Raw genomic sequence first — 22,404 nt, 5'->3', positions numbered from 1 at the left:
AGAGCTGCCCTAGGTCCCCAATATTAAGCCCCTTTTCTCCATCCAACCCCAAGGATCACAGCCTCCAGAACTATCCCATTGTGAATACATAAGAAGTCTGTGGGCTTCTCCCATCCACCACCTATCCACACGTTCAACCACCCATTCATCTCCCCACTCATTCATCCACACACTCAACCAATCAACCACTCATCTATCCATTCAATCAACTAACCATCTATCCACCCATCCATCTAAACACCCACTCAAACCACCCATTCACTTCCCATCTACCCACTCATCCATCCACCACTCAACCAACATCTGGTCCTGTGAGCCAGCTAGCCACCCACCCAAATCCCCACAACCCATCTGAACACCCACTGAGTCCACCCATCCACATCCCATCTACCTGCCCAGCCACCCACCACACAAGTAAATACTTACTTATCCATACAACCAAGCAAGCATCCACCTATCCCTGCACACACCCTTTCACCCAGCCATGCAGACATCCATCTTTCAGTTGCACATTTACTTGCCTCCTCCGCTAGAGTGTAAGCTCCATGAGGACAGGAGTCCCATCTGCCTTGTTCATTATTGGTTCCCCACTGCCTAGCTCAAGAGTCTCAGGAGACCCCGACAAATATTCATGCAATATATATAACCACTTACTCAATTAACTCACATATTTATTTTCTACTGTGATCCAGGTCTCTTCTAGGCAGACACACCTATCTGGGCTATCTGCCTACTTACTCACCTACCAGGGCAAATATTCACCAAATGCTAACCTATTTACTTGCTTATTGTCCCATTCACCCTACCTCCCACCCATCCGTTCACCCATGATTCAAATGTCCACTCATTTACCCAACCAACACCCACGGAGCTCAACTGTCTTCACACCTACTCACCCCTTCCTCCATCTGCCTCCCAGACCTATGCTTTCCCTATCATGAGGGAGTTGGTGTGGGACTTGGGGGCCTAGGAAGATACTATCATATGGGCACTGGGCTTCATTGAGAAGCAGGTACTGCCTCTAACAATGATGAATACCTTTTATCGAACACCTTAAACTATGGGTCTTCTACTGTGTAAGAAACTTTAGATCCATTTTACAGATGAGGAAATTGAGGTTCTGACAGAGTAAAGGTCTAAGGTCACACAGCTGGTGAGAATCTCCTCATGTATCCCTTCCATGAGACCTCCAATTAGGAGTGAATTTGGGAGACCTGAATGGTGGGAGTGGGGTGCTTTCTGATTGGCAACACTTAGGGGCAAAAAAATCCATCGACTTTACTGAAATCAAAATTTTACTGGGTAACCTCATAGTGCCAGACTTTTTGGCAGCTAAAGCTCCACTCCCTACTGTAGGCCACTTAGGGCTGGAACAGGGGTCGGACAGGCCTCTGGGGCGGCCATCTGCTCCCAGACCACGTGGGGCAGAGTGGACAGCTCAGGTGGTATCTCCGTTGATACACGGTGGTTTGAGGGGGAGGGACTGGCTCCGGGATCCCGGCGTTCTTGAAAGAAGCTGCAGGCTTTGCACCACATTCCTCAGCTGGACCTGAGTACTCTCCATCTCAGCCAGGCGGCGCTCCTGGAGAGGCAGTGGCAGTGGGCTCGGAGCCAGGGGTGGGTTGCACCCCAACCCTGGTTCTCTCACCGCCCACATCTTCCCCGCGGCTGGGGCAGGGGTCTCACCAGACTTCTCAGCCTGTGATCCTCACCGCTTGGACGGCCACTCTCTGGATCCAACTGCGAGGTCCTGTGGGGATCAGGGGCAAGAAGGGAGGGTCAGAGGCTGAGAAACTCCGCCTCCAGCTCCGGGTTGGGCAGCCAGGAAATCAGAGGGCGGGGCTTGGCGCGGAGGCGGAGTTTGTCTACACTAGGGGGCGGAGCCTAGATAAAACTGAAGCCCGGGCTGAATCAGAGCCTTGAATGGCTGGGAGGAAAGAACCGAGCAATCTTGGGGGACGGGGCTTGGACAGTCTGGGTGAAGTGGGGACCGGGATGGAGGTGTGCCCTGATTGAGAAGCCCGGGACCAACCTTTTTGGGAGGGGCTGATTGAGGAGTGGGGCCTAGAGGCTAGGACTCGCCAGAGAACTGGGGTGGGAGGAACTAAGAGGGGGGAGAGACAGGTGTGTTGGGGCGGGGCTGGCAGAGGGGCGGGGCCTGTCAGGAGTGATTTGAGCGGGATTGAGAGGCAGGGCCTGAATGAAAGTGGGGCCATGGCAGATCTGATTACAGCGGGCTGACCCGGGGGCAGAGCTAATGGAGAGGGCGGGGTTCACCGTTGGCGGAGCCTGGAGTCCAGGTCTTGCAGCTGGCCCTGAAGCTGCTCCTGCCTCTCCATCAAACCCCGGATGTCGGTGCCCAGCGACTCCACGAGGCGGGACAGAGCCTTCTGTTCCTCGCGCAGGGAGGCCACCTCACACTGCAGCTCTGCCAACTGTGGGAAGGAAGCAGCTGTAATCTGACCCGTCGTCCCGCCCCATCTTCTCCCCGAAAAACCCAGACCTCCTTGTCCCTTGCGCTCTGCCTCCTCACTGCCCTGCTCCGTTAGGAAACCTCGCTCAAGTTTTGCAAAGGAGGAAACTGAGGACCGAAGAGGGTTGCAAACTAGTCCCGGGGTCGCACAGCGCAGCGAGCTCGGTATTTGAACCCAGACCTGCCTGGCTTCTTGTCTTTCCAGTCCCGTCTTCCCCCTCTGTGCAGAGACCTGAGCTGGACCTCACCTTGCCCACGGGTCGGTGCGTGCCCAGCGCCTGGTCTCTGTCCCGCGGCTGGTCCAGCTGGCGCTGCCACGGCACCGAGGGCTTCCGAGGCAACGATGCTGAGGCCCCGGTCCAGGGCCGGCCGCGGGGAGCGGGCCCCGCGCGTAGCGAGCTTTTGGGTCGTGGCCGTGGCCCTGCAGAGGGGCGGCGACGAGCGGGGCGGCCCGCAGGGACGCTCTGCGTGCGCTGCACCGGCCGGGGCAGCCTCGGGGGCCGCTCTTCGTCCGGCTGCGGTCGCGCCCAACTCCCTGCGCCGTGAACGCTGCGTAGGGACTGGCTCTTGGAGATGAGCGGGGTGTGCTTGGGGAGATCCCGGGGAGCCAGGAAGCCTGGCTTCTCCCCTGCAGAGAAACTGGGAGGAGAACGGGGGGGGGGGGGGGGGAGCTCAGATCCTTGACTGGCCCCTGAGCTGACCCCAAACCTACCTCTGACCAGAAATGATTCCACTTCTGATCTTTTCTATGCGACCCTGTCGCTGATGGAATCACATTTCCACCTCTGATCTTGCCCTGGACTTCTGACAATACTGTCCTCTCTATGATCTTCGACCTGACCCCAATGTAACTTTTGACTCCTCTCTAGCCTTGTCCCTGACTTTTGACACAAGGTGATTCTTGACCTGACCATCTCTGTAACCTCTGATTTCAATCTGACCCTGGGCTAGACTTCTGCTCACAGGAATATCCCCTTTCTGCCCCACCTGACCCTCCTTTTGTCCCTGACCTCTGACCTGAAGCTGACCCTGTCTGCCTCCTCACAGACCATGGACCCTGACTGTGACCATATGACTTTACCTATAACCCTTGACCCCATTTGACCCTGGGCCTGACTCTGCTTACCATATGAACCCTTCCCTGACCCTTTTTTTTCAACGTTTATTTATTTATTTATTTTTGGGACAGAGAGAGACAGAGCATGAACGGGGGAGGGGCAGAGAGAGAGGGAGACACAGAATCGGAAACAGGCTCCAGGCTCTGAGCCATCAGCCCAGAGCCCGACGCGGGGCTCGAACTCACGGACCGCGAGATCGTGACCTGGCTGAAGTCAGATGCTTCACCGACTGCGCCACCCAGGCGCCCCCTTCCCTGACCCTTGATGGTGCATCTTAACATCTGGCCCTGATCTGACCCCTGATTTGATCCCCTCCACAACCTATCACTGAAACCTGACCCTCATCACTGACCACATGTCACTTTCTCTGTCTGACCCCAAATGTGACCTCTCCCTGACGTCTGCAATGACCAATCCCCACCTTGGGCTCCAATTTGACTCAGTACCATACTGTGAGCTTCTCTCTGATCTCTCAGGTGACCCCATCTCCAGCCTCTGACCTTTATGCAACACTGTTTCTGAGAGAGAATCCCGACGTGACCCTGTTCCCGACTGCTGACATGATCTTGTCTTCACCTCTGACCCCAGTCTGACCCTGTGCTTGCCTTTGGTTCTGCCTCTGCTCTCACCCATCAGAACTGGACCAGACTTGAGGCAGCAGGTTACCTGGCGTGAACTTGGGCTGGGGGTGGTGGGAGACGCATTGGCACAGTCACAGGTACAGGCCGGCCCTCCTCAATGGCTCGCAGGATGGTGGGCAGGGGTTCCAGGCTGTCACGGGTTGCCTAATGAGGCATGGAGGGAGAATGGCAAGCAGCTCTTTAGGGCCGGAGGCCTCTTGCCCCCCTCCCTACCCCACACACACCCTGGGCTCTGGCTATACCTGGTCAAGTTCAGCAAAGATGGTACAGAGCTGGGCGTGCAGGACTGCCAGCTGGAGGGCTAGGTCACTGCTGCCCTGGTAACCACTGGGTGCTGCATCCACATCCACCATGGCCACTTGGTCCAGGAATTGTTGCATGGCTGGTCCATGATCCTCCAGGAAGCTATTCATGAAGCCCATGTAGGCCTCCTTCTCACCAAACCTGGGTCAAGGGTGGACGGGGTGGATCAAACTAGGCATCTGCCACCCCACTCCCCTGGCATACCGTCAGGGATGTCCCAACCAGGGCCACCCAGCCTCCCAGCTAAGGATGGGGCCAGCCTCCTAGCACCTACGGGGCACTGTTGGCGAGGTTCTGGATGACCTTGGCGATCAGTGTGAGGGCGCGGGCTGGGCCAGGTGCGGGGTGCTCTGGTGCCAGACCAAAGAGGCTGGGTGCCAGGATGGCAGGACACAGGAGCCGCAGGAAGAGAGAGGCACACACCAGTCGGGGGCCCAGTGCCTCAGAGCCACGGGCCTTGCATGCTTCTCTCCAGCCTGAAAACACAGTGCCCAGCTCTGCCGGGAACCAGCTGGGGCAGAAGAGGCAATGGTCAGAGGGGAAGTAGGCATAAAGGTCATATTCATGTAAAAGTCCTAAGGCCAGACGTCAGGAGTCACCTACATTGTGGGTTCCAGGATTGGAGACACTGGGGATAATAACACTTGGGGTCAGGATTTATGGTGTAGGTATTGTGGTGACCTCTGGAGTCAGTAATCTTGGAGGTGGGGATACAGGTTGACATGGAGATATAGACCATGAGCTTGGGATGTAGCTATAACTGGATAGGAGACTGGGGTGCCAGATTACACTATATAAAGTAGAATGGACTTGAGGTTACAGGGTAACCTAGGTTCAGAAATCACGGTATTGATGTCCCAAGTGACATGGGACTAGACGTATGGGTTCACCTACGGTCAGAATTCAAGGAATTGGAATGCCAGGTTTTTTGTGATCAGTTGCATGGGATTCGGGGATCAGGGTCATTTAAGGTCAAGGTCATGGGATTGGGGGGTTAGCATCACCTGGAATCAGAGGTCATGATTGAGGTCCTATGTTAACTGGGGTCAGGTGGCATGGAATTAGGGTATGGGGTCACCTGTGGCTAGAGGATAAGGAATTGGGTCCCAGGTTATTCGGGGTCAGTAACCCCAAGTTGACATGACATTGGAAATGGGTTGCCAGATTTAGCAAATACAAGTTCAGGACAAACAGTAAACTTGAATTTCAGATTAAAAAATGCGTATTTTTTAGGGGCGCCTGGGTGGCTCAGTCGGTTAAGCGGCCGACTTCAGCTCAGGTCATGATCTCTCGGTCCGTGAGGGCTGTGAGTTCGAGCCCCGCGTCGGGCTCTGTGCTGACAGCTCAGAGCCTGGAACCTGTTTCAGATTCTGTGTCTCCCTCTCTCTGACCCTCCCCTGTTCATGCTCTGTCTCTCTCTGTCTCAAAAATAAATAAATGTTAAAAAATGTGTATTTTTTTTAGTAAAAGTATGTCTCAACTGTTGCATCACATTTAACTGGGCATCCCGTATTTTATCTGGCAACCCCAATTAGGAGTCAGCGTTATTAGCACAGTGGATGAGATGTAGGGGTAGGCTCAGGTGCTGGGGCCCTGATTCTTACTTGTAGGAGTGGATGATGTTTTGGAAGACTTCCTCACAACTGTTTCGCAGTCTGGCCTGGTGCTGTGGCAGCTCTGGGGGAGGGCACTTGCTGGGGTCCACTTCACAGTCCTCAGTGGAAGCACAGAGACGCCGCACGACCTGCCCTGCAGCACAGCACAGCCAGACAGCGGCCAGGGCCGTGACCACCAGAACCCACCACACTTGGCCTCCAACTCCATGTCCAACTTCCTCTGGAGACACCTAACATCTTTGGGGGAGCCCCCAGTTGCCTCCAGGATTTCAGCACCCCCAAAGGCACCACCCACTACCAGCATCCATGTTACCTAGAAGCTCTCAGATCTTCCTTGGGGTTCCCTAGCCTGCCCAGACAGCCTCTGACATCCACTCTCCGGCTCACCCAGAGTCTCTTGGAGGTAATCCTGTGCCACCAGCTTCATGTACTCATCGATGGCCTTGGTGGCCAATGTGTTTTCCCGGAACAGCAGCGCCTCACGGCCTCCACTGCGCGCCAGCTCTGCGGTGCCCAGATCTGTCACCAGTGCCTGGGCACAGTGGAGTTCACGTTGCGCGGGTTGCAGACTGAGCCAGGGGGAATACGAGCCCTTGGCCAATCACTCACACCTGGGACACAGGCCCCGCCCCTCATAGGCTGCTGCTCAGGTCCGATCCTCACTCCTAGGGCTCACGGGGCCGGAACCTCCACCCCTCGCAGCAGAAAATTAAATCTTTCAGCTCAGTCTCTGCTCAGGCCCCACCCCTCGCAGCTGAAGCTCAGGTCCCGCCCCTGATGGTGCCCCGCCCCTCGTCTGTGCAACTGGGGTCCTGCGCCACCTGCCCCCCTACACCCTGCTCCCCGGGGCGCGTGATCAGTCAGCCTCGGGTCACTCGCGTCCGCCCCGTCGCAGTGCCGCACCTGCGCCCGGCCGGTGGCCTGCAGCACGCGCACCATGGCAGCCGCCAGCTCCTCCTTGGCCTGGGCAGACAACGCGGGCTCCAGCGCCCCGCAGAGGCGCGCGTAGTGGAAGGTGAGGAACTCCGCCAGCTCCTTGTAGCGCTCCGACGGCAGCACGCGCAGGCGCCGCGCCCGGATCCGCGCCCGCAGCGCTGCGCCTGCTGGCGCCCCGAGCAGCGGGAACCAGCGCTCCAGGCCCGCGGCGGGCGCGCGGGGGACGCCCAGCTCCTCCAGTGCCAGTGCCACGCGGCCCAGCGCCGCTCCCCCTGGGCCAGCTCCGCGCAGCCGTAACGACAGGCGACGCGCCGGAGGCAGCGCCTCGAAGTGGAAGCGCTCGGCCCAGAAGAGCTGGCCCGGGCCAGCCCGCGGCGCTGTGCGCGCCAGCAGCGCGCCGTCCAGCCACAGCTCGGCGCGCACGCCTGCTGTCCCCGCCGCCGCTCGGGGCAGCCCTTTTGCCTCGTGCACCCACACGCTCAGCCACGTCTCTTCCCGCTCCAAGTTGTCCTGCGGACGGGAGTGGGTTGGGAGGAGGCGTCGGTGCTCGACGTGGGGACCGTGCCCCCAGGGAGATCGCTGGGCCCTTGGGAGGAGACGGGGCCCACGGCGGTCTCAAGGTGGTTCTGCGAAAGCCCTCCTGCTTTTCTGGGCTCTTGCGGCGAGATCCGGACTCCAGGGTTAGGAGGAGTAGCCGCGGGGTGGGGACTTGGCGTTTGCCTGGTAGGCGGGGCTTTGGGGGCAAATAGGGCCCGGAGTGCATAGAAGGCACGCGATTTTTGTGCCAGGAGCTGGTAATGGAAGGAAGCTGGGGAGGGTCTCGGAGTGGTTGCAAAGGTGTTAGCGGGGAGGTGTATCTCAGAGGCCGCGTTAGGGCGCTGGTGAGGGGTTGAGTGGGGGGAAGGGCGGGGCCGTGGCCATGACCGTGGCCGAGGGCGGGGCCTTCATGTCCCATTAATCTGTACTGACCTGGCTGGGTTGGAAGTGGCGGCGAAGGTCCTCGATCCAGCGGTCTCTCTCAGCGGCGGAGCGACAAGAAAAGCAGCGGCTCCCGCCCGCCCAAGTTACCTGTTGGGGATGAGGATCCAAGGGTTGAGGCCAAGGTGGAACCAAAGGGTCGGGGACAGAGGGAGAGTTGTCTGCATTTACCTGGAAACAGTGAGGTTCCTCCAGGAGGCTGGGATGCAGTGGCCAGACGCGCACATCCCGCTCAGCACCCAAGTCCAGCTCGGAGAGCGTGGCCAGCGATTCCCGAGAGCCCAGAGCACTGGGAGGCCTGAGGAGGGGGCAGTTGGATAAGTGGTCGTACTTCTCTCCTCCCCACCAACCCACCCCCTACAGCCTGAAGGGTGGAGAGAGACCAGGATGAACTTGAAACGAAATCAGACTTGAACCTAACCTTTTAGGATAAGCTCAACTCCTCATGGTGGCCTGTATGACCTCATATGGTACAGTCCTTGTCACCTTTTGACCTCATGTCCCTCCAATGAATCTCTTTCTCTGAACTCCAGTCATACTAGCCTTGTTTTTGTCACTTCATCTGGCCCCTTGGCCTTTGCACTCCCTGCTTCCTAGCCTGGAATACTTTTCCTGCCCCTCTTGGCCTGGTTGACTTCCATCCTTCCTTCAGATCTTAGCTCATTTGTCCCTTCCCTGACACTCCCAGACCAGGGTGTTGACTTAGTTCCTGATTTAGAGTTATTGTGTCAGACTCTGCCCCCGCCCCCCTTCAGCGGAGGGGTGGTTCCTGCTGGGGTCTTTCAGTGGCTCTAGCATTGCTCAACATGCAGCGGACACAGCCGGGGCTGTATCGGGGTTTTGGTGAAGGGGGGAATGATGCAGGTGGAGGTGGAGGGCGCAGTGTTGAATCCCAGTCCCTCCGGCCCCTCAGAGACACTTACCCATCCCGGGAGGCATTGGCTCCAAGCTCTGACCTGGCCTTTTTCTTCTCTTTCAGCCTCTTGAGCAATCCCTGTGGGAAAGGGGATATCAGGTGGGCAGAACCTTGTTCTCCCTCCTCAGCTTCTTTCCCCCCAGGGTGTCCTGGATGGTCTGCTGGTTTGCAGGGGGGACCACAAGCTCAGGCTGTATTAGCAGTAATAATAAAGGCAACCAATAGCCCCGCTTTCTAAAGCACCTAATCCTAGGCTATTCTGCATTCTCTACTAACTTCTCATAAACAGCCCTGAGAGGGAGGTTCTCTCATTAGTGCCATTTGACAGATGGGGACACTGAAGCCATAGGTGGGTCAGTGACCTGCCCAAGATCACCCAGTAAGAGTCCCCTTTCATCTCTGAGGCTCTGGGAGTCTTTGCTGTCCCCTCTGCCTCCCACTGGATGCCTCACCCGAACGTTGTGGACCTGGTTGGGGCCAGCAGCCTCTGGCTCGGTCTTTCCGGGGGTCCGATCTGTAGACGGTCAGGGGTGGAAGGTTGGGGGGCTGGGATCATCTTGGATTCTGCCCCACCTTGACAGGTTCCCAAATGCCCCAGCCCTCCCCACCTCTGAAACAACTCACCTGGATCCCTGAGGCTCCCCATGGCTACCTGGATGCTGCCCCCAGAGCTAGCACTCCCCAGCCGGGGTCGGCGAGGACCCTGTTCTCCAGAAAAGTGGGTAGTCATAAAGGGGAGCCAGGCAGGCAGACACATTTCCATTACCCTCTCCCGCCACTCTCTTCTGTCTCCTTCCCACCCTCTTCTTCCCTCCCCTTGCTCCTGTGCCCCTTCTCACCTCCTCCTCACTGCCAAGCAGCACCAGCTTCCCATCAAGCAGGGTGAAGGCCCCAATGTTCCAGATGGGTGCGTCAGGTGTGGGGGCCTCCGGGATCTGTGGGGCAGGGGTCTCTGGCTCTGGCTCAGGCTCTGGGTAGAGGAGGGGGTGCCGGGGACATAGGAGTCTTTCCCTCTCCCTCAGAGTACCCTCTCCATTCATAGAGGCTCATCAGGAGGTTCCCTCCCAAGTGTCTCCTCTCCCCCTGGCCCCAGCCCACCCAGCAGCCATGTCAGGCTGTTGTTGGACAAGTTTCCACCCCTCTCTGGACCTTGTCCCTCCAGGCCATGGGTGGTGGACACATGTACCCTGTACTGTGTTTACTACTCCACACGCCTTCTCTCATTTAATCCTCCAAAAGCCATTCAAAGGGCTATTAGAAGCCCCATTTTGCCAAGGAGGAAACTGAAAACCAGAGAGGTTGAGTGACTTTCCCAAGGTCACACAGCTTGTGCGTGGTTGAACCAGGCTTCGGACACAAGCATTCTCTTAACCAAGACAGCAGGTTGATCTAGGAGGTTAAACAGCAAGCCAGCATCCTTGGTTCCTTACATAAATAACTAGTATAAGGTGGAAAGCATTCAACATTTGAGAAAGGAATAGAAAAAAGATCAGGGTAGGGGGAGGTGGTGGTGCAGTGGGTCAGGAAAAGCCTCCAGAGACAGTAGGTTTTCAGCGGGTCTTGAACAGCAGGTTGGATGTTGACAGAGATGGTGGCAAGATGGGGACAGTGGCAAGAGCAGTTTGAGCAAAGGCTGGGAGATGGCAGATGCCCAGGAAAGGCAAGAAGGGCTCAGAGAGCTCAGAGGCAAGAGGGAAAGGTCCAGGAAGAGATTGGTGCAGACACTTGGGTGCCAGTTAGAGAATTGTGGGATTTCATCTTGGGGGTAATGGGGAGCCATGGGTGGCATTTGAGCAGGGGAGAAGCAGAAGCAGTCTTGCTTGTTGGAACTCTCTCTGGATCCTATGGAGTGGGAGGTTGAAGTGATACATCTGCAAAATGGGCATATGAAAAGAGCTTCCAGGAATAGAAGGGCTGAATTAACCCCCCAGATTACCTGTCACCCTATGGTTTTCCCATCAGGGGAATAAATAGCTCCACTTGTTCGTAGATCACTTAGAACATACCGGGCCCTGGGCTGGTGCTACGTTCATGCTACATTCATACATACATTCAATCTTCATGGCCTATCCCTTACTCTTCTAGATCCCTCTGTGTAACAGCCCAATCTATCACTTTCTGTTTACTGTCTGTCATGCCCAGTATACTGTGAGCTACATGGGGCAGGCAGTTTCAAATGTTTTGTTCACTGCTGCGTCCTTAGTGACTAAATCAAGGCCTGGCATGTAGGAAATGCTTTACAGATCTCTGTTTGAATGCATGAATGAATGGATGAATGAATGTGAATTAAATAAAATATGCTTTAAGGTAGGGATTATGATCCCCATTTAGCTGATGGAGAAGCTGAGGTCCAAGGTGAAGGAACTTAAGATATGGAGGCCATGGGGCGCCTGGGTGGCGCAGTCGGTTAAGCGTCCGACTTCAGCCAGGTCACGATCTCGCGGTCTGGGAGTTCGAGCCCCACGTCGGGCTCTGGGCTGATGGCTCAGAGCCTGGAGCCTGTTTCCGATTCTGTGTCTCCCTCTCTCTCTGCCCCTCCCCCATTCATGCTCTGTCTCTCTCTGTCCCAAAAATAAATAAACGTTGAAAAAAAAATTTTTATAAAATAAAATAAAAAAAAAAGATATGGAGGCCAGAGGGCTAGAGAGCAAGCAGGAGGCAGCTGAGATGATACCCAGGCAGGAGAGAATGAGCTGGGCTATTGGTATGAGGAGAGACCCATTGGGGCCAAGAGCCATTTGGTATCTGGGCAGGGCTACCCTTAGTGTAGTCCCATTCCCTTCCCCAGGATGGACCCCCAGCACGCAGGTCCCTGACCACTCCCCCCTACCCCCAGTCCCTGTGTGAGGGGGAAGAGGGAAGAGGGCAGCTGGGCCCCAGCCACTTCCTGTTGGGCTTTTGCACTCCCCACAACTTCCTGTGTCTGTAGAGCTGATGCTCCGGAGGCAGACAAAACCCAAGCATCCGGCCTCCCTCCCAGCCTGGGTGGGGGAGCCATGTACCTGGGGCCTCCGGCTCTGGCTCTGGTTCCAGCGGTGGGCTCTTATGCCTCCCCCAGAGGGTCTTGGATAGCCGGAGGCGGCTTGTGCGTGATTCCTTGGGGGGCGCAGAGAGGACACGACGGAACAGCGAGCGAGAGGCTGGCTGACTGTTGACCACGGGCTCCTGGTGGCTTAGCGCCCTCCCCCAGCCTGCAAGTCGGCCCCAGCGGGACCCTCCAGCTACTTTCTCCCCATCACCCCCTGTGTGCCAGCGGTAGGAGGTTAGCAGGGACGAAGCTGCAGGCTGGGTTTGGGAGGCCTTGCACGGTGATGATGGGTCCATGGCAGGGGTTCTCCTGGGGGACAACAGGGTGACAGTTCTGCCCAGTGTGTTCCCACATGCTGTCCTCATCTTGGCCCCCTCCCCACTCTCAGCTCTGCCCCCAGGGAACCCCCTTAGTGGCCACATGCACTCCCTCCCTTACCTTGATTTCCCGACCAGCCCCAAAATCGGCAGCCGTCTGCACCCTGCCTGGCTTCCTCCCGCTGAACGCAACTCCACGTGACCCTGTCTGTCCCACCCCACCCCACAGCCAGGCTGGGAGGGCACAGTGGGGGCAGGATGCAGGACGAGAGGAGGTGAGAGGTGACAGAGTAGGACCCAGAATCTCTCACTGCCTGGGAGGCAGCCTCTCTGAGCCTCAGATGCCTTCTCTGCAAAATGGGTACATACTGACCAAGTGCTGGTGAGAATACGGAGCACCTGGAGGTCTCTGCTGGTCAGAGTGTAGATCAATTCACCTAAGCTGGAAAACTGGCACGATCTACTAACATTGACTATACAGCTCTCCTCTGACCCAGCAGTTGCAGTGGGAGGTATACATCCAAGAGACCGAACTACCAGTGCTGTCTGTAATAGTCCCAAGCTGGAGGCAACTCAAGTGTCCGTCTACTGGAGAAGGAATAAGTTGTGTCTCTTCCCACAGTGGAATACTATGCAGCAACGAAATGAACAAACTGCTGAATGGTTGAACTTGGATGAATCACAAACAGTGAAGAGTAAATACTGTGTAGTTCCTTTGACATAAAGTTGCAAGGGAGGCAAAACTATGTGCAACAAGTCAGGATTTCGGTCTCCTTGGGAAGAGGGTAGTGGAGCATCTGGGAGGTGATTTTTTTTTTTCCCTAATTGAGGTGAAGGTCACATAAGAAATTTAACGTGTCCCATTTCTGGAACTGGGTGCTGGTTACACTGTGTGTGTTTTGTTTGAAAATTTATTGAGCTGTACATTTCGGTGCACTTCCCCGTATCTCTGTTATACCTCGGTGAGTGTTTACTTGTAAAAAGAGGTGAGCAAGTGCTGTTCTGAGAAATAAATGAGTCAGCATGAGAGTCCGTCGAATCCTGGCCCAGGAGTGGGCTCCAGTGCCAGCTGGTCCTCTCACTGTGTGACCTCCAGCAAGTCACTTCCTCTCTGAGCCTCGGTTTCCTTATTTGTACAACAAGACTATAGCATTAGTTACAGAAGGTTCATAACGGGAGCCTTGGCCTATTCATTTATTCAGTAAATGCTTCCTGAATGCCTACGTAATATGTACTAGGTGCGGGAGAAGCCACAGGGAACAAAATGGATTTGGTTCTTGCCCTCTTGGAGCTCACAGTCCCATGAGGAAAACAGATCCTGAATATAAACGCCAGACATTTCTAGCTGGTGGGTAGGAATTGGAGGAAAATAGACTGGAGTAGAGGCTGAGCAGAAGTGAAAAAATCCAGGAGGACCTCCCTGAAGAGGTGACACTTGGGACCCAAGGCATAAGGAGCTGACCATGGGAAGGGCATGCCAGGTAGAAGGAACAGTTTGTGCAAAGGCAAGGGTGACCAGAATCCACAGGATGGGGTGGGTAGGATCACATTCATGGACACGTGGCCTGGGCAGGCGTCCAGGACCCCCACGCATAGAAAGGCTCCAGACTACATTTAATGCTTTGCTGTCACTGTCTTGAAGTTCGTGCTTAAAAAAAATTTTTTTTATTTTTATTTACTTAGAGAGAGAGAGAGAGAGAGAATCCCAAGCAGTCTCCACACTATCAGCACAGAGCCCGTTGCGGGGCTCGAACCCACCAACTGCGAGACCATGACCTGAGCCGAAGCCAAGAGTTGGATGCCCAACCCAATGAGCCACCCAGGCACCCAGAAGTTCCTGCTTTTTGGACAGAGGGCTCTGTATTTTCATTTTGCCCTGTGCCTCACAAATTCTGTAACCCATCCCAAGGTGCAGGATCTTCCATGAGGGCCAAAGACCCTTTTCCTGGAGCTGGACATGTGCACAGAGGTGTATACACCTTAGGTATGTCCACCTCATTCTTACTGCATTCAATCCGGTCACTGTGCACACACTCAGAGTTTCCCCGTGTTCTGATGTGTCCCTGAGTCTTTCCCACTTCACTGAATACTGATCCACTCCCAACTGCCTGCATTTTTGCTGGAGATCTTTCTCTGACGTATGGCGCCCACTCTCCCTCTCTATGCAACAAACAGCCCCAAAGTGCCAGAGAATTAATACCTCCCCAAGATTAGCCGTTAGCCAATGACTATGAGGTCTGGAGAATCAACACCCAGCTCCCTTGCCTCTTGAGTGGGACAACTCTGAGGTCCGTGTCTTGCACTGTCCCCCAGAGGTCCCTGGTGGGATTAAGCTGCATGTCCCCGCAACACCAACTTGCTTGATAATGCACCCTTTCCTGGACGCCTTCCTGCCCCTACCTCTCTTCCTGCATCCCCAACTGATATGTCCTAGGATCACCTTCACCTCCCAAGCAAACTACTTGCATTGGCATTCTTGTCTGTGGCCTGCTTCTAGGCAAACGCAAATTAAAACAATGTGTGTGAACACGGATGATGCACAGACACGGGCTTTCTTTCCACTGTCTCTTTATTGGAGGTCTGAGGCTGGCAGGATCATTGGAGGTGGCTTCCTTCTGGATCTTCTAGAAGCCCTCCTGGCTGTTCTGGGTTTCACATTCTAGAAAATACAGGGCAGTGTGAGGCTTGGGGAGTGGGGGGGCCTGCCCCCATCATGGTGGGACCCTGGATAGGGAAGAGGACAGAAGCCCAAAGAGAGGGGGTGAGTATGATGCAGACTGCGAGCCAGCTTAACGAAATAGGGTAAGGATGAGATTGTGCAGGTGTGAATATAGAGGTGTTTAGGTGATCGAGGTCAGGGGGTAGGTGGGATCATTAGGCCAAGGCTGTGCTGGCTGTACATGGGTTGCTCCAGCATAAGAGCCGTCATCAGGGGTCAAGGAGGCTGGGGCCGAGCAAGCATCCTTAGGGCTGAGATTGGGCAGAGGATGGCAGCACAGTTAGAAGCTGGCTAGAGGTCGTGCAGGCAAAGGGGTTTTCTGTAGAGGGTCACAGGCTAAGTTAGTGTTGTGTAGACCGAGGGCCCTTTGGGTAGGGGATGGGGTGAGGCCAAGTTTGGGTAGTCTGGGTGAGGGTGTACAGGCAGAAGAGCTAACTTGGGTATAAGTTATGCAGGCCAGGCTGAGGTTGTGAAGGCAGAAAGGCTGTGTAGGGTTGGAGTCCATGCCTTGGTTGGGAGGGCGGAGGTGTTGGGGCTGGGTAAAGGACAAGCTGGCTCGGTCGGGGCTCAGCTGACGTTGTGCAAGCAGAGGACAGTGGGTAGGAGCTGTTGTAAGCAGAAGGACTGAAGTCTGGGCCTAGGTTGCCGGAATAGATGGACTGCGAAGGGGCCCAGGAGCCTGGCTGAGGCTGTATGGGCATAGGGGTTGCAGTAAGGAGTCAGGGGCCTGCTGAGGTTGGGCGGGCAGGCGGGGGTCAGGGGTGAGCTCCGGGCCTGTGCGGAAAGCTGGGCTGCAGGCTCAGGTAGTGTGGGGTCTTGTACTCACCGCAGCGAAGCGCGGCCAGGTGCGCAGCAGGTCGAAGAGCGCGTCCCCAGGACAGTCAGTGCTCACGAGCTGGCGGTGGCCAAGCATCTGGTAGTCTGGCCGCAGGAGGCCAGCGCGCACGGCGCAGCCGGGGAGCACGTCCTGCACGATGTGAAGCGCAGCCTTCCCCGGCAGCTCCGCAGTGTAGTTGCCCACGAAGGCCACGCCGAAGCCGCGGGAGTTGTGGCCGCGTGTGTGCGCGCCCACCCAGTGCCAGCCGCGGCCCTCATACACGTAGCCGTCTGAGCCTACCACGAAACTGTAGAGGGGAGGGGGAAGCAGGCACTAGGCTGCATGAGGGACGCCCTGCCTTTCAGCCGGCCCCCTACCCCAATTCTGCACCGGAGCCAAGGGCCACCTCCACGCCAAGTCCCCCCCCCACTCCTCCCCGGTCGCTCTGGCTCTACCCCGTCCATCCTCTTACCTCTCCCCACGTGCCACCGCAGAAACGGTTCCGTTTTTCTGGATCTGCCCCTCAGCATTGGCCGCGTCCCTTTCTACCCAGCCCCCTCCACATTGTCTCAAGTACAGCTCCTGCCCAATCCAGAGCTCTTTTCTGTCCTAGGTCATATTCCCTCACTGCCCTGTCCCAGACCCAGCTCTTTCCACTGCTCTTTTCTTAGTTCCTACACCAGACCCAAGAATCCCGCTTAAGGTATTTCTGGTCCCGCTTAAGGCCCAGACCTGAGTCAAGGCCACGGCCCCTCCACCTTGGCTCCACCCACCCCCAAAAAGCCTCCTCTCGCCCTTGCGGCTCCGGTCCAAACCCCGCCCCCTGGGTCAGGCTCCGCCCACCCCAGGCTCCGCCCTGAAAGGTTAGCGCTCTGCCGGGCTCGGTTTACCTGTACCCGATGTCGTCCCAACCCCGAGTATCTTGGTGGAAGCGTTGCATCGAGCGCATGTCGGCGGCGCAGTGCGCGAAATCCGTGCAGGGTGGCGCCGGCACGTACGTGTGATGTACATACAAGAACCCGAGGGGCAGCTGCAGCGGCGTCGGGAGGCCCCGATATGGTGCTGCGCCCCAGCGGCAACGGGGGTGGATGGCCGGGCACCCTGCGGAGAAGGGAGTCCAGGGCTGGGGTCAGCCAGCGTTTCTCTGCCTGCCGCCCGCATCCTCGGTAAAGCGCACGTGTGGACCAGTCCTCCAGCCTCCCTCCAGATCTGAGGACATTTCCCCTGGCCGCCATGGGAATCTAACTTAACCAAATTTGACAGCGTCTCAGTCCTGTTGGAATATCTGCTATGACTCCCATCACCTTGAGGATAAACCCCAAGAATTTAAGCTCTTGTTTTAAGGCCCGCTACAGTCCAGGACTCAGCACTCTCCAGCTGGCTCTGCTCTGATTTCTAGAGAGGGTCAGCTACGCTGAGAAAAGGGGGATCTCAGCCCCCGTTTATTGCCCTCTAATTGTGTAAAGCTACTTGCTTAGCCTGCTTCATCTTTCTTAAGCCACCCAGCACATCCAAGAGGAAGCAATGATTTTCACTGAAGAAGGAGAGGTTCAGAGAAGTGAAGCAACTTCCCTAAAGATGCACAGGAGTAACTGGCTGAACTTCCATTTGAACCTCTGTGCCTTTGCATGTGCTGAGCCCACCTCCTAAAATGCCCTCTCTCTATCTGCCCCCCGCCTTTTTTTTTTTTTTTTTTTTTTTTGGTCGGATGAACTTTTTTTTTTTTAACATTTATTTATTTTTGAGACAGGGAGAGACAGAGCATGAACAGGGGAGGGTCAGAGAAAGAGGGAGACACAGAATCTGAAACAGGCTCCAGGTTCTGAGCTGTCAGCACAGAGCCTGACACGGGGCTCGAACCCACCGACCGCGAGATCATGACCTGAGCCGAAGTTGGACGCCCAACCGACTGTGCCACCCAGGCGCCCCATTGGTCGCATGAACTTTTATTCAGCCTTTAAGACCCAAATCTAGCCTTTCTTTACCTATGCGGCCCTGCCCACACCCCCCCCCCCCGCCCCCCCGTCCGCCTGGACCCTTATTTCTCCCTCTGGAATCCCCCAAGCCTTGGGGCTGTTAAATTTAGTTAAATTAGATCCACCTGGCCACATGAGGCTAAGAGTGTAGCATCTGTGAGATGGGGGGGGGGGAGGGAGGGGGGCAGGGAATCACAGGGGATGGGGGCTGTTCTCACCCAGGAAGGCCTCAGTGAATTCCTTGGTAGCATTGGTCGCTACCTGTGCCAGCTGTTCTTGGCTCATGCCCTGCAGTTGAGGGTGTGTTGGCTCCAGCTTCTGTAGCAGGATGAGGGCCCCCCACACCTGCTGGGTCAATGTAGGGGCTGAAGTCAGAGCAGCTCCGTTCTGCCGTCGGAGGTTGCTGCAAAGTCCTGGATTTCCAGCCACCCCAGCACCATAGTATTGGCTCAGTAGGTGGCTGAGAGGTAGCCGGGGCTCAGGAGTTCGGCTTAGATAATCTCCTAGGAGGGCCCCATCCAGGGCACCGTTGAGGAAGGCCATGGTGACTGGCGATGCCTTGGAGTCTAAGAGTGTGAAGGTCCGGGGGGCAGATAGCTGGTCCCAGCAACCGTCGGTTCCCAGGCCTGAATGACTCCAGGTCTGAGGGCCCTGGAGGAAGGCCAGACCCAGGTCTCTGGCCAGGGTGACCACCAGGACGCTGTCCACCGTAGTCGGGGACTTGACTTTGGTACCTGGCGAGGGAGCTTGGACATCCGGAGAGGTGACGGGGACATCTGGAGAGCCAGGTCTAACACCTGGAGAGGTGGGTTTGACATCTAGATCTGCAGCTCTCACATTTGAATACATGGCTCCAACATCTGCAGAGATGACATCTGGAAGGGCATCCCTGAACCCTGGAGATGTGGCTCTTACATCGGGAACCGTGGCTTCAGTGTCTGCAAAGGTGGCTCCAGCATCCAGAGGGCTGGCTGTGCTGTCCAAGGGCAGGTTTACAACCCTGTACCCCTGCAGCCCTGCCTCCAGCCCCGCCAGAAGAGGCTCCACTGCCACCGTTGAGCCATCGGGTGCCAGCACAACTCCATATTCCTGCCCGGCCCGAACACCATGTTGGACCACGTCCTTGGTTAGACCTCGAAGCTCTGGGCTCAGTTGGTGGGGATCCAGCCTGGTGGCCTTGAGACTCCGCCCCTCCAGCAGGAAGTGATGGACAAGATCGCGGGGACCCGACTCCTGGGCTAACAGCAGCCATGCAGAAGCAGTGTGCCTGGCCTTGGTGGCTGGTATCTTCTGCTCGAGCTCAGCCAGGGCCTGGATGACAGAGTCCATGAGCAGGGGCAGGGTTGCTGCAGGAGGACAGACAACATTAGCCCAGTGGCCCAGCACCTCCCCTGTTCCTCCCCCTGCTGCTTTCACATTTTCTCAATGCCCCCAGCTCTTCACTGGACAACCCTGTGACCCCCAACACCATCCTTGTGTACATGAGGAAACTGAGGCACAGATAGCCAGTTAAGGAGCTTAGACGATCAGTGAGCACTGGGGAGCCATGGCAGGTCCATGAGCAGGAGAGAGACAGGGCCTGGTTGGTATTCTAAGGCTGCTCCTTTGGCTACCATGTGGAGAATGGATTTGGGGGAGGCGAGAGAAGGGAGAGTGGAGACAGTGTGGAGGTAAGTGATGAAGGTAGCCAAAGCCAGGGTAGTGTCAGTGGGATGGACAAAAATGGGCAGAGCTCCCAGGTGCTTTGAGGGGAAAATGGAGTTTTTCTTTTCTTTTAATTTCTAATGTTTTATTTTTTATTTCTGAGAGACAGAGAGAGAGAGAGAGAGAGAGCAGGCGAGGGGCAGAGAGAGAGGGAGACACAGAATCTGAAGCAGGCTCCAGGCTCTGAGCTGTCAGCACAGAGCCTGACGTGGGGCTCGAACCCACGAACCGTGAGATCATGACCTGAGCTGAAGCCAGACGCTTAACCGACTGAGCCAACGAGGTGCCCCAAAATGGAGTTTTTAATGGATTGGAGTTTGGGGAATTTTAGAGGGATAGGTGTCTCTAAGGATGGCCAGGGAGGGGAGAGTGGGCCTGTGCCCTGTGAAGGAAATGTCAAGTGCCTGAACCCGGAACTGAGGAATGCTGGGCTCGAGCTGAATGGGATGTTGAATGACAGCTAATGTTTATTAAACATTTACTATGTGCCAGGCACCATTCTAGGTGACCTAACCCATTTAATCTTCACAGTGACCCTGTGAGCACAGAGAGGCTAAATCGTCTGCCTAGAATCACACAGCTAGGAAGTGACAGAGGCAGGATGTGAACCCAGGAAGTTTTAATCCTTACACTCTTTCTAGAATCCAGGTTCTTCTCCAGACAGTCCACACTGTGATTCCTCTATAACTTTATTCTTCTTTTTGCCTAAAACACCCGTTCCTGCTTCCCTACCAAGTGATTTTTTTTTTTTTCCTTCTTCCTGTCTTAAATCTATGTCCCCTCCTCCAGGAAACTTTCCTGATTTTTGCTCTTCTGGCTCCAAGTCCTTCCCCCAGCTCCTGAGTCCTGACCCTTTGGGGCTGGCAGCATCTGGAGACTGGAGGTTCCTTGAGACTGGGGCCTCCTGGGGTCTCCAGCCTCACCCTGTACAGGGCTGGACACAGAGAGGGCACAATACACTTTTGCAGAATCGAGTCCCAGCCCCAGGTCTCTGCCTTCTGACCCACCTGTCCCGGGCTCCGGCCGCAGCAGCAATCCAAACAGGACCCAGAGGACACCCTGGGCCACCATTGTGGGGTTCCAGCTTCTGAGGGACATATCCAGTTGACCTCAGCGGAGACGTTGGCAGAACTGGAAGAGAGAATTGACTGGTGCCTTTGGCTACTGTCAAAGTCCAGTGGTGAATGACACAGCTGCCCCTTGCAGAGCTGTGGGCGGGAGGTAGCAGGAGCATGGGGACAGAGTGCCCTGGGTCAAGGTTGTCTGGTTTCAGGGACTCCCCTATCCTATCCTGTCCCTCCCAGGCTGAGGTCCAGGGTCAGCAAGCCAGGCCATCCCAGGAGGGGTCCGGAGGCCAAGTAGTTTAGACTCCAACAAACTTCCCATTCCCAAGAGAAGCAGACTGAGGCCGGTCCAGCAAACCCTAACCCCTTCCTATAATTATTGTTCTGGAGCTGCAGCTGGCCACCGGAGGGGACTCTCAGGTGTCTGCCCAACTGGTAAGACCGGCTGTGCTGGGGGAAGGGAGAGTAGGAAAAACCCGGGGTTGATAAGGCCTCCTGTGTTCTTCGCTGCCAGCACCTCAGGTTCAGGCAGAAGATGGGCACAGGGGCTGGGGATTGTTTTTGCTGAGGCTTGCGCTGAGCCCATGGGATCAGGAGGTGTCACCTCTTATCCAGTTCCAAGTCCTGATCCCAAGCAATCAGAGGCAGCTGAGAGCAGGGATTGGGCCAGAGCATTCAGGACCCTGGCTTTGTCCCAGGAGCTGGCTTCTGGGCTCGCCTGGGTTGACAGGGAGGGGCCCTCCTCTTTCCTGGTGCGGTGCTGTGGCTCAGTCCTGCAGAAACGAACCCGCCTCCCCTTTATTCCAGTTTCAGGTGGGATGGGCTCCAAGTGGTTGCGGCTGCTTCACTGTGGGTCTCCCACCCTGAAACCAACCTGGGGAGTTTCCAGGAGACCCACCAGGCTGGGGACTCAGCATGGGGCAGGCCCTGGGCGGGCCTGGGAATGCCCAGGCTGAGCCGGGCCTGGGATTCCCCAGGAGGGGGTGAGAGGAGGAGGGGGGGTGGGTTGAGGGGCTTTGGCAGATACAGTGTCCTCTCTTTGGGCACCCAGCATCACACATGGGGCCTCAGGGAGTAGGGTGCTAGGGAAGGGAGTTAATGGAGGCCCCTCTCCAAGAGATTCCAAGCAAATCTCTGCCTTTGAGTCCCAGTTTCCAAGGATTTGGGTATAAGGGGGCTCTGCCTGGTAGAACCACGTGTAGGATTGGGACTGTGGGTCCATCTGGTGGGAGGACTGATGAGGAGAGTGAGGCATTCACCTAGGGTGCAAAATTCAAAGGTGTTGCTTAAAATCTGAGATCAAGTTAATATTTTAATGCAATATTTTATTTTATTATTTTTTAAATTAAGGTTTTTAAATATTTATTTATTTTTGAGAGAGGGAGAGAGACAGAGCAAGGGAGGGACAGAGTGGGAGGGAGACACAGAATCTGAAGTAGGTTCTGAGCTATCAGCACAGAGCCCGATGTGGGGCTCGAACTCATGAATCACGAGATCATGACCTGAGCCGAAGTTGGACACTTAACAGACTGAGCCACCAGGCGCCCCATTTATTTATTTTTTAATTTATTTTTATTATTATTTTGTCATGTTTTATTTATTTTTGAGGGAGAGTGCGAGCGGGAGACGGGCGGAGAGCCGGGGGGACAGAGGATCCTAAGCAGTTTCTGTGCTGATAGCAGTGAGCCTGATGCGGGGGTCGCTGCTCACCAACCGTGAGATCATGACCTGAGCCGAAATCAAGAGTTGGATGCTTAACCGACTGAGCCACCCGGGTACCCCTGAAATATTTTATTTT

At 55.9% G+C, this 22,404-nt stretch overlaps 2 protein-coding genes across 4 annotated transcripts; both read right to left on the bottom strand.

The window, feature by feature from the left end:
- Positions 1 to 654: 654 nt before the first annotated feature.
- Positions 655 to 12,554, bottom strand: RASAL3 (RAS protein activator like 3). The gene is made up of 18 exons (XM_086698790.1): positions 12,448 to 12,554; positions 11,984 to 12,318; positions 9,821 to 9,951; positions 9,606 to 9,684; positions 9,434 to 9,495; positions 8,989 to 9,059; positions 8,237 to 8,363; positions 8,057 to 8,155; positions 7,055 to 7,597; positions 6,539 to 6,683; positions 6,140 to 6,284; positions 4,810 to 5,046; positions 4,475 to 4,676; positions 4,258 to 4,376; positions 2,722 to 3,112; positions 2,278 to 2,435; positions 1,687 to 1,750; positions 655 to 1,582 (listed from the first exon to the last, which is right to left on the bottom strand). The coding sequence occupies exons 2-18, from the start codon at positions 12,303 to 12,305 to the stop codon at positions 1,439 to 1,441; spliced, it is 3,039 nt and encodes a 1,012-aa protein (XP_086554916.1). The 5' UTR covers positions 12,306 to 12,318; positions 12,448 to 12,554; the 3' UTR covers positions 655 to 1,438.
- A 2,323-nt stretch (positions 12,555 to 14,877) lies between these two features.
- Positions 14,878 to 21,172, bottom strand: PGLYRP2 (peptidoglycan recognition protein 2). Of its 3 annotated transcripts, XM_086698794.1 has the most exons (6): positions 21,083 to 21,172; positions 20,550 to 20,673; positions 18,057 to 19,184; positions 16,753 to 16,963; positions 15,872 to 16,169; positions 14,878 to 14,985 (listed from the first exon to the last, which is right to left on the bottom strand). In XM_086698794.1, exons 2-6 carry the CDS (start codon positions 20,638 to 20,640, stop codon positions 14,896 to 14,898), a joined length of 1,818 nt encoding a protein of 605 aa, XP_086554920.1. In that variant the 5' UTR covers positions 20,641 to 20,673; positions 21,083 to 21,172; the 3' UTR covers positions 14,878 to 14,895. The 3 variants fall into 3 exon arrangements, with proteins under 3 accessions (XP_086554920.1, XP_086554921.1, XP_086554919.1); XM_086698795.1 differs by lacking the exon at positions 21,083 to 21,172 and having other exon boundaries at positions 14,878 to 15,050; positions 20,550 to 20,740; XM_086698793.1 differs by lacking the exon at positions 21,083 to 21,172 and having other exon boundaries at positions 20,550 to 20,736.
- Between the last annotated feature and the right edge of the window lie 1,232 nt (positions 21,173 to 22,404).

The sequence above is a fragment of the Puma concolor genome, chromosome A2 (assembly GCF_028749965.1).
Source record: "Puma concolor isolate L17-30 chromosome A2, mPumCon1.1.hap2, whole genome shotgun sequence".
Lineage (NCBI taxonomy): Eukaryota > Metazoa > Chordata > Mammalia > Carnivora > Felidae > Puma > Puma concolor.
Note: the sequence above shows the minus strand (reverse complement) of the source record. Positions and strands in the feature narration are given on the sequence as shown.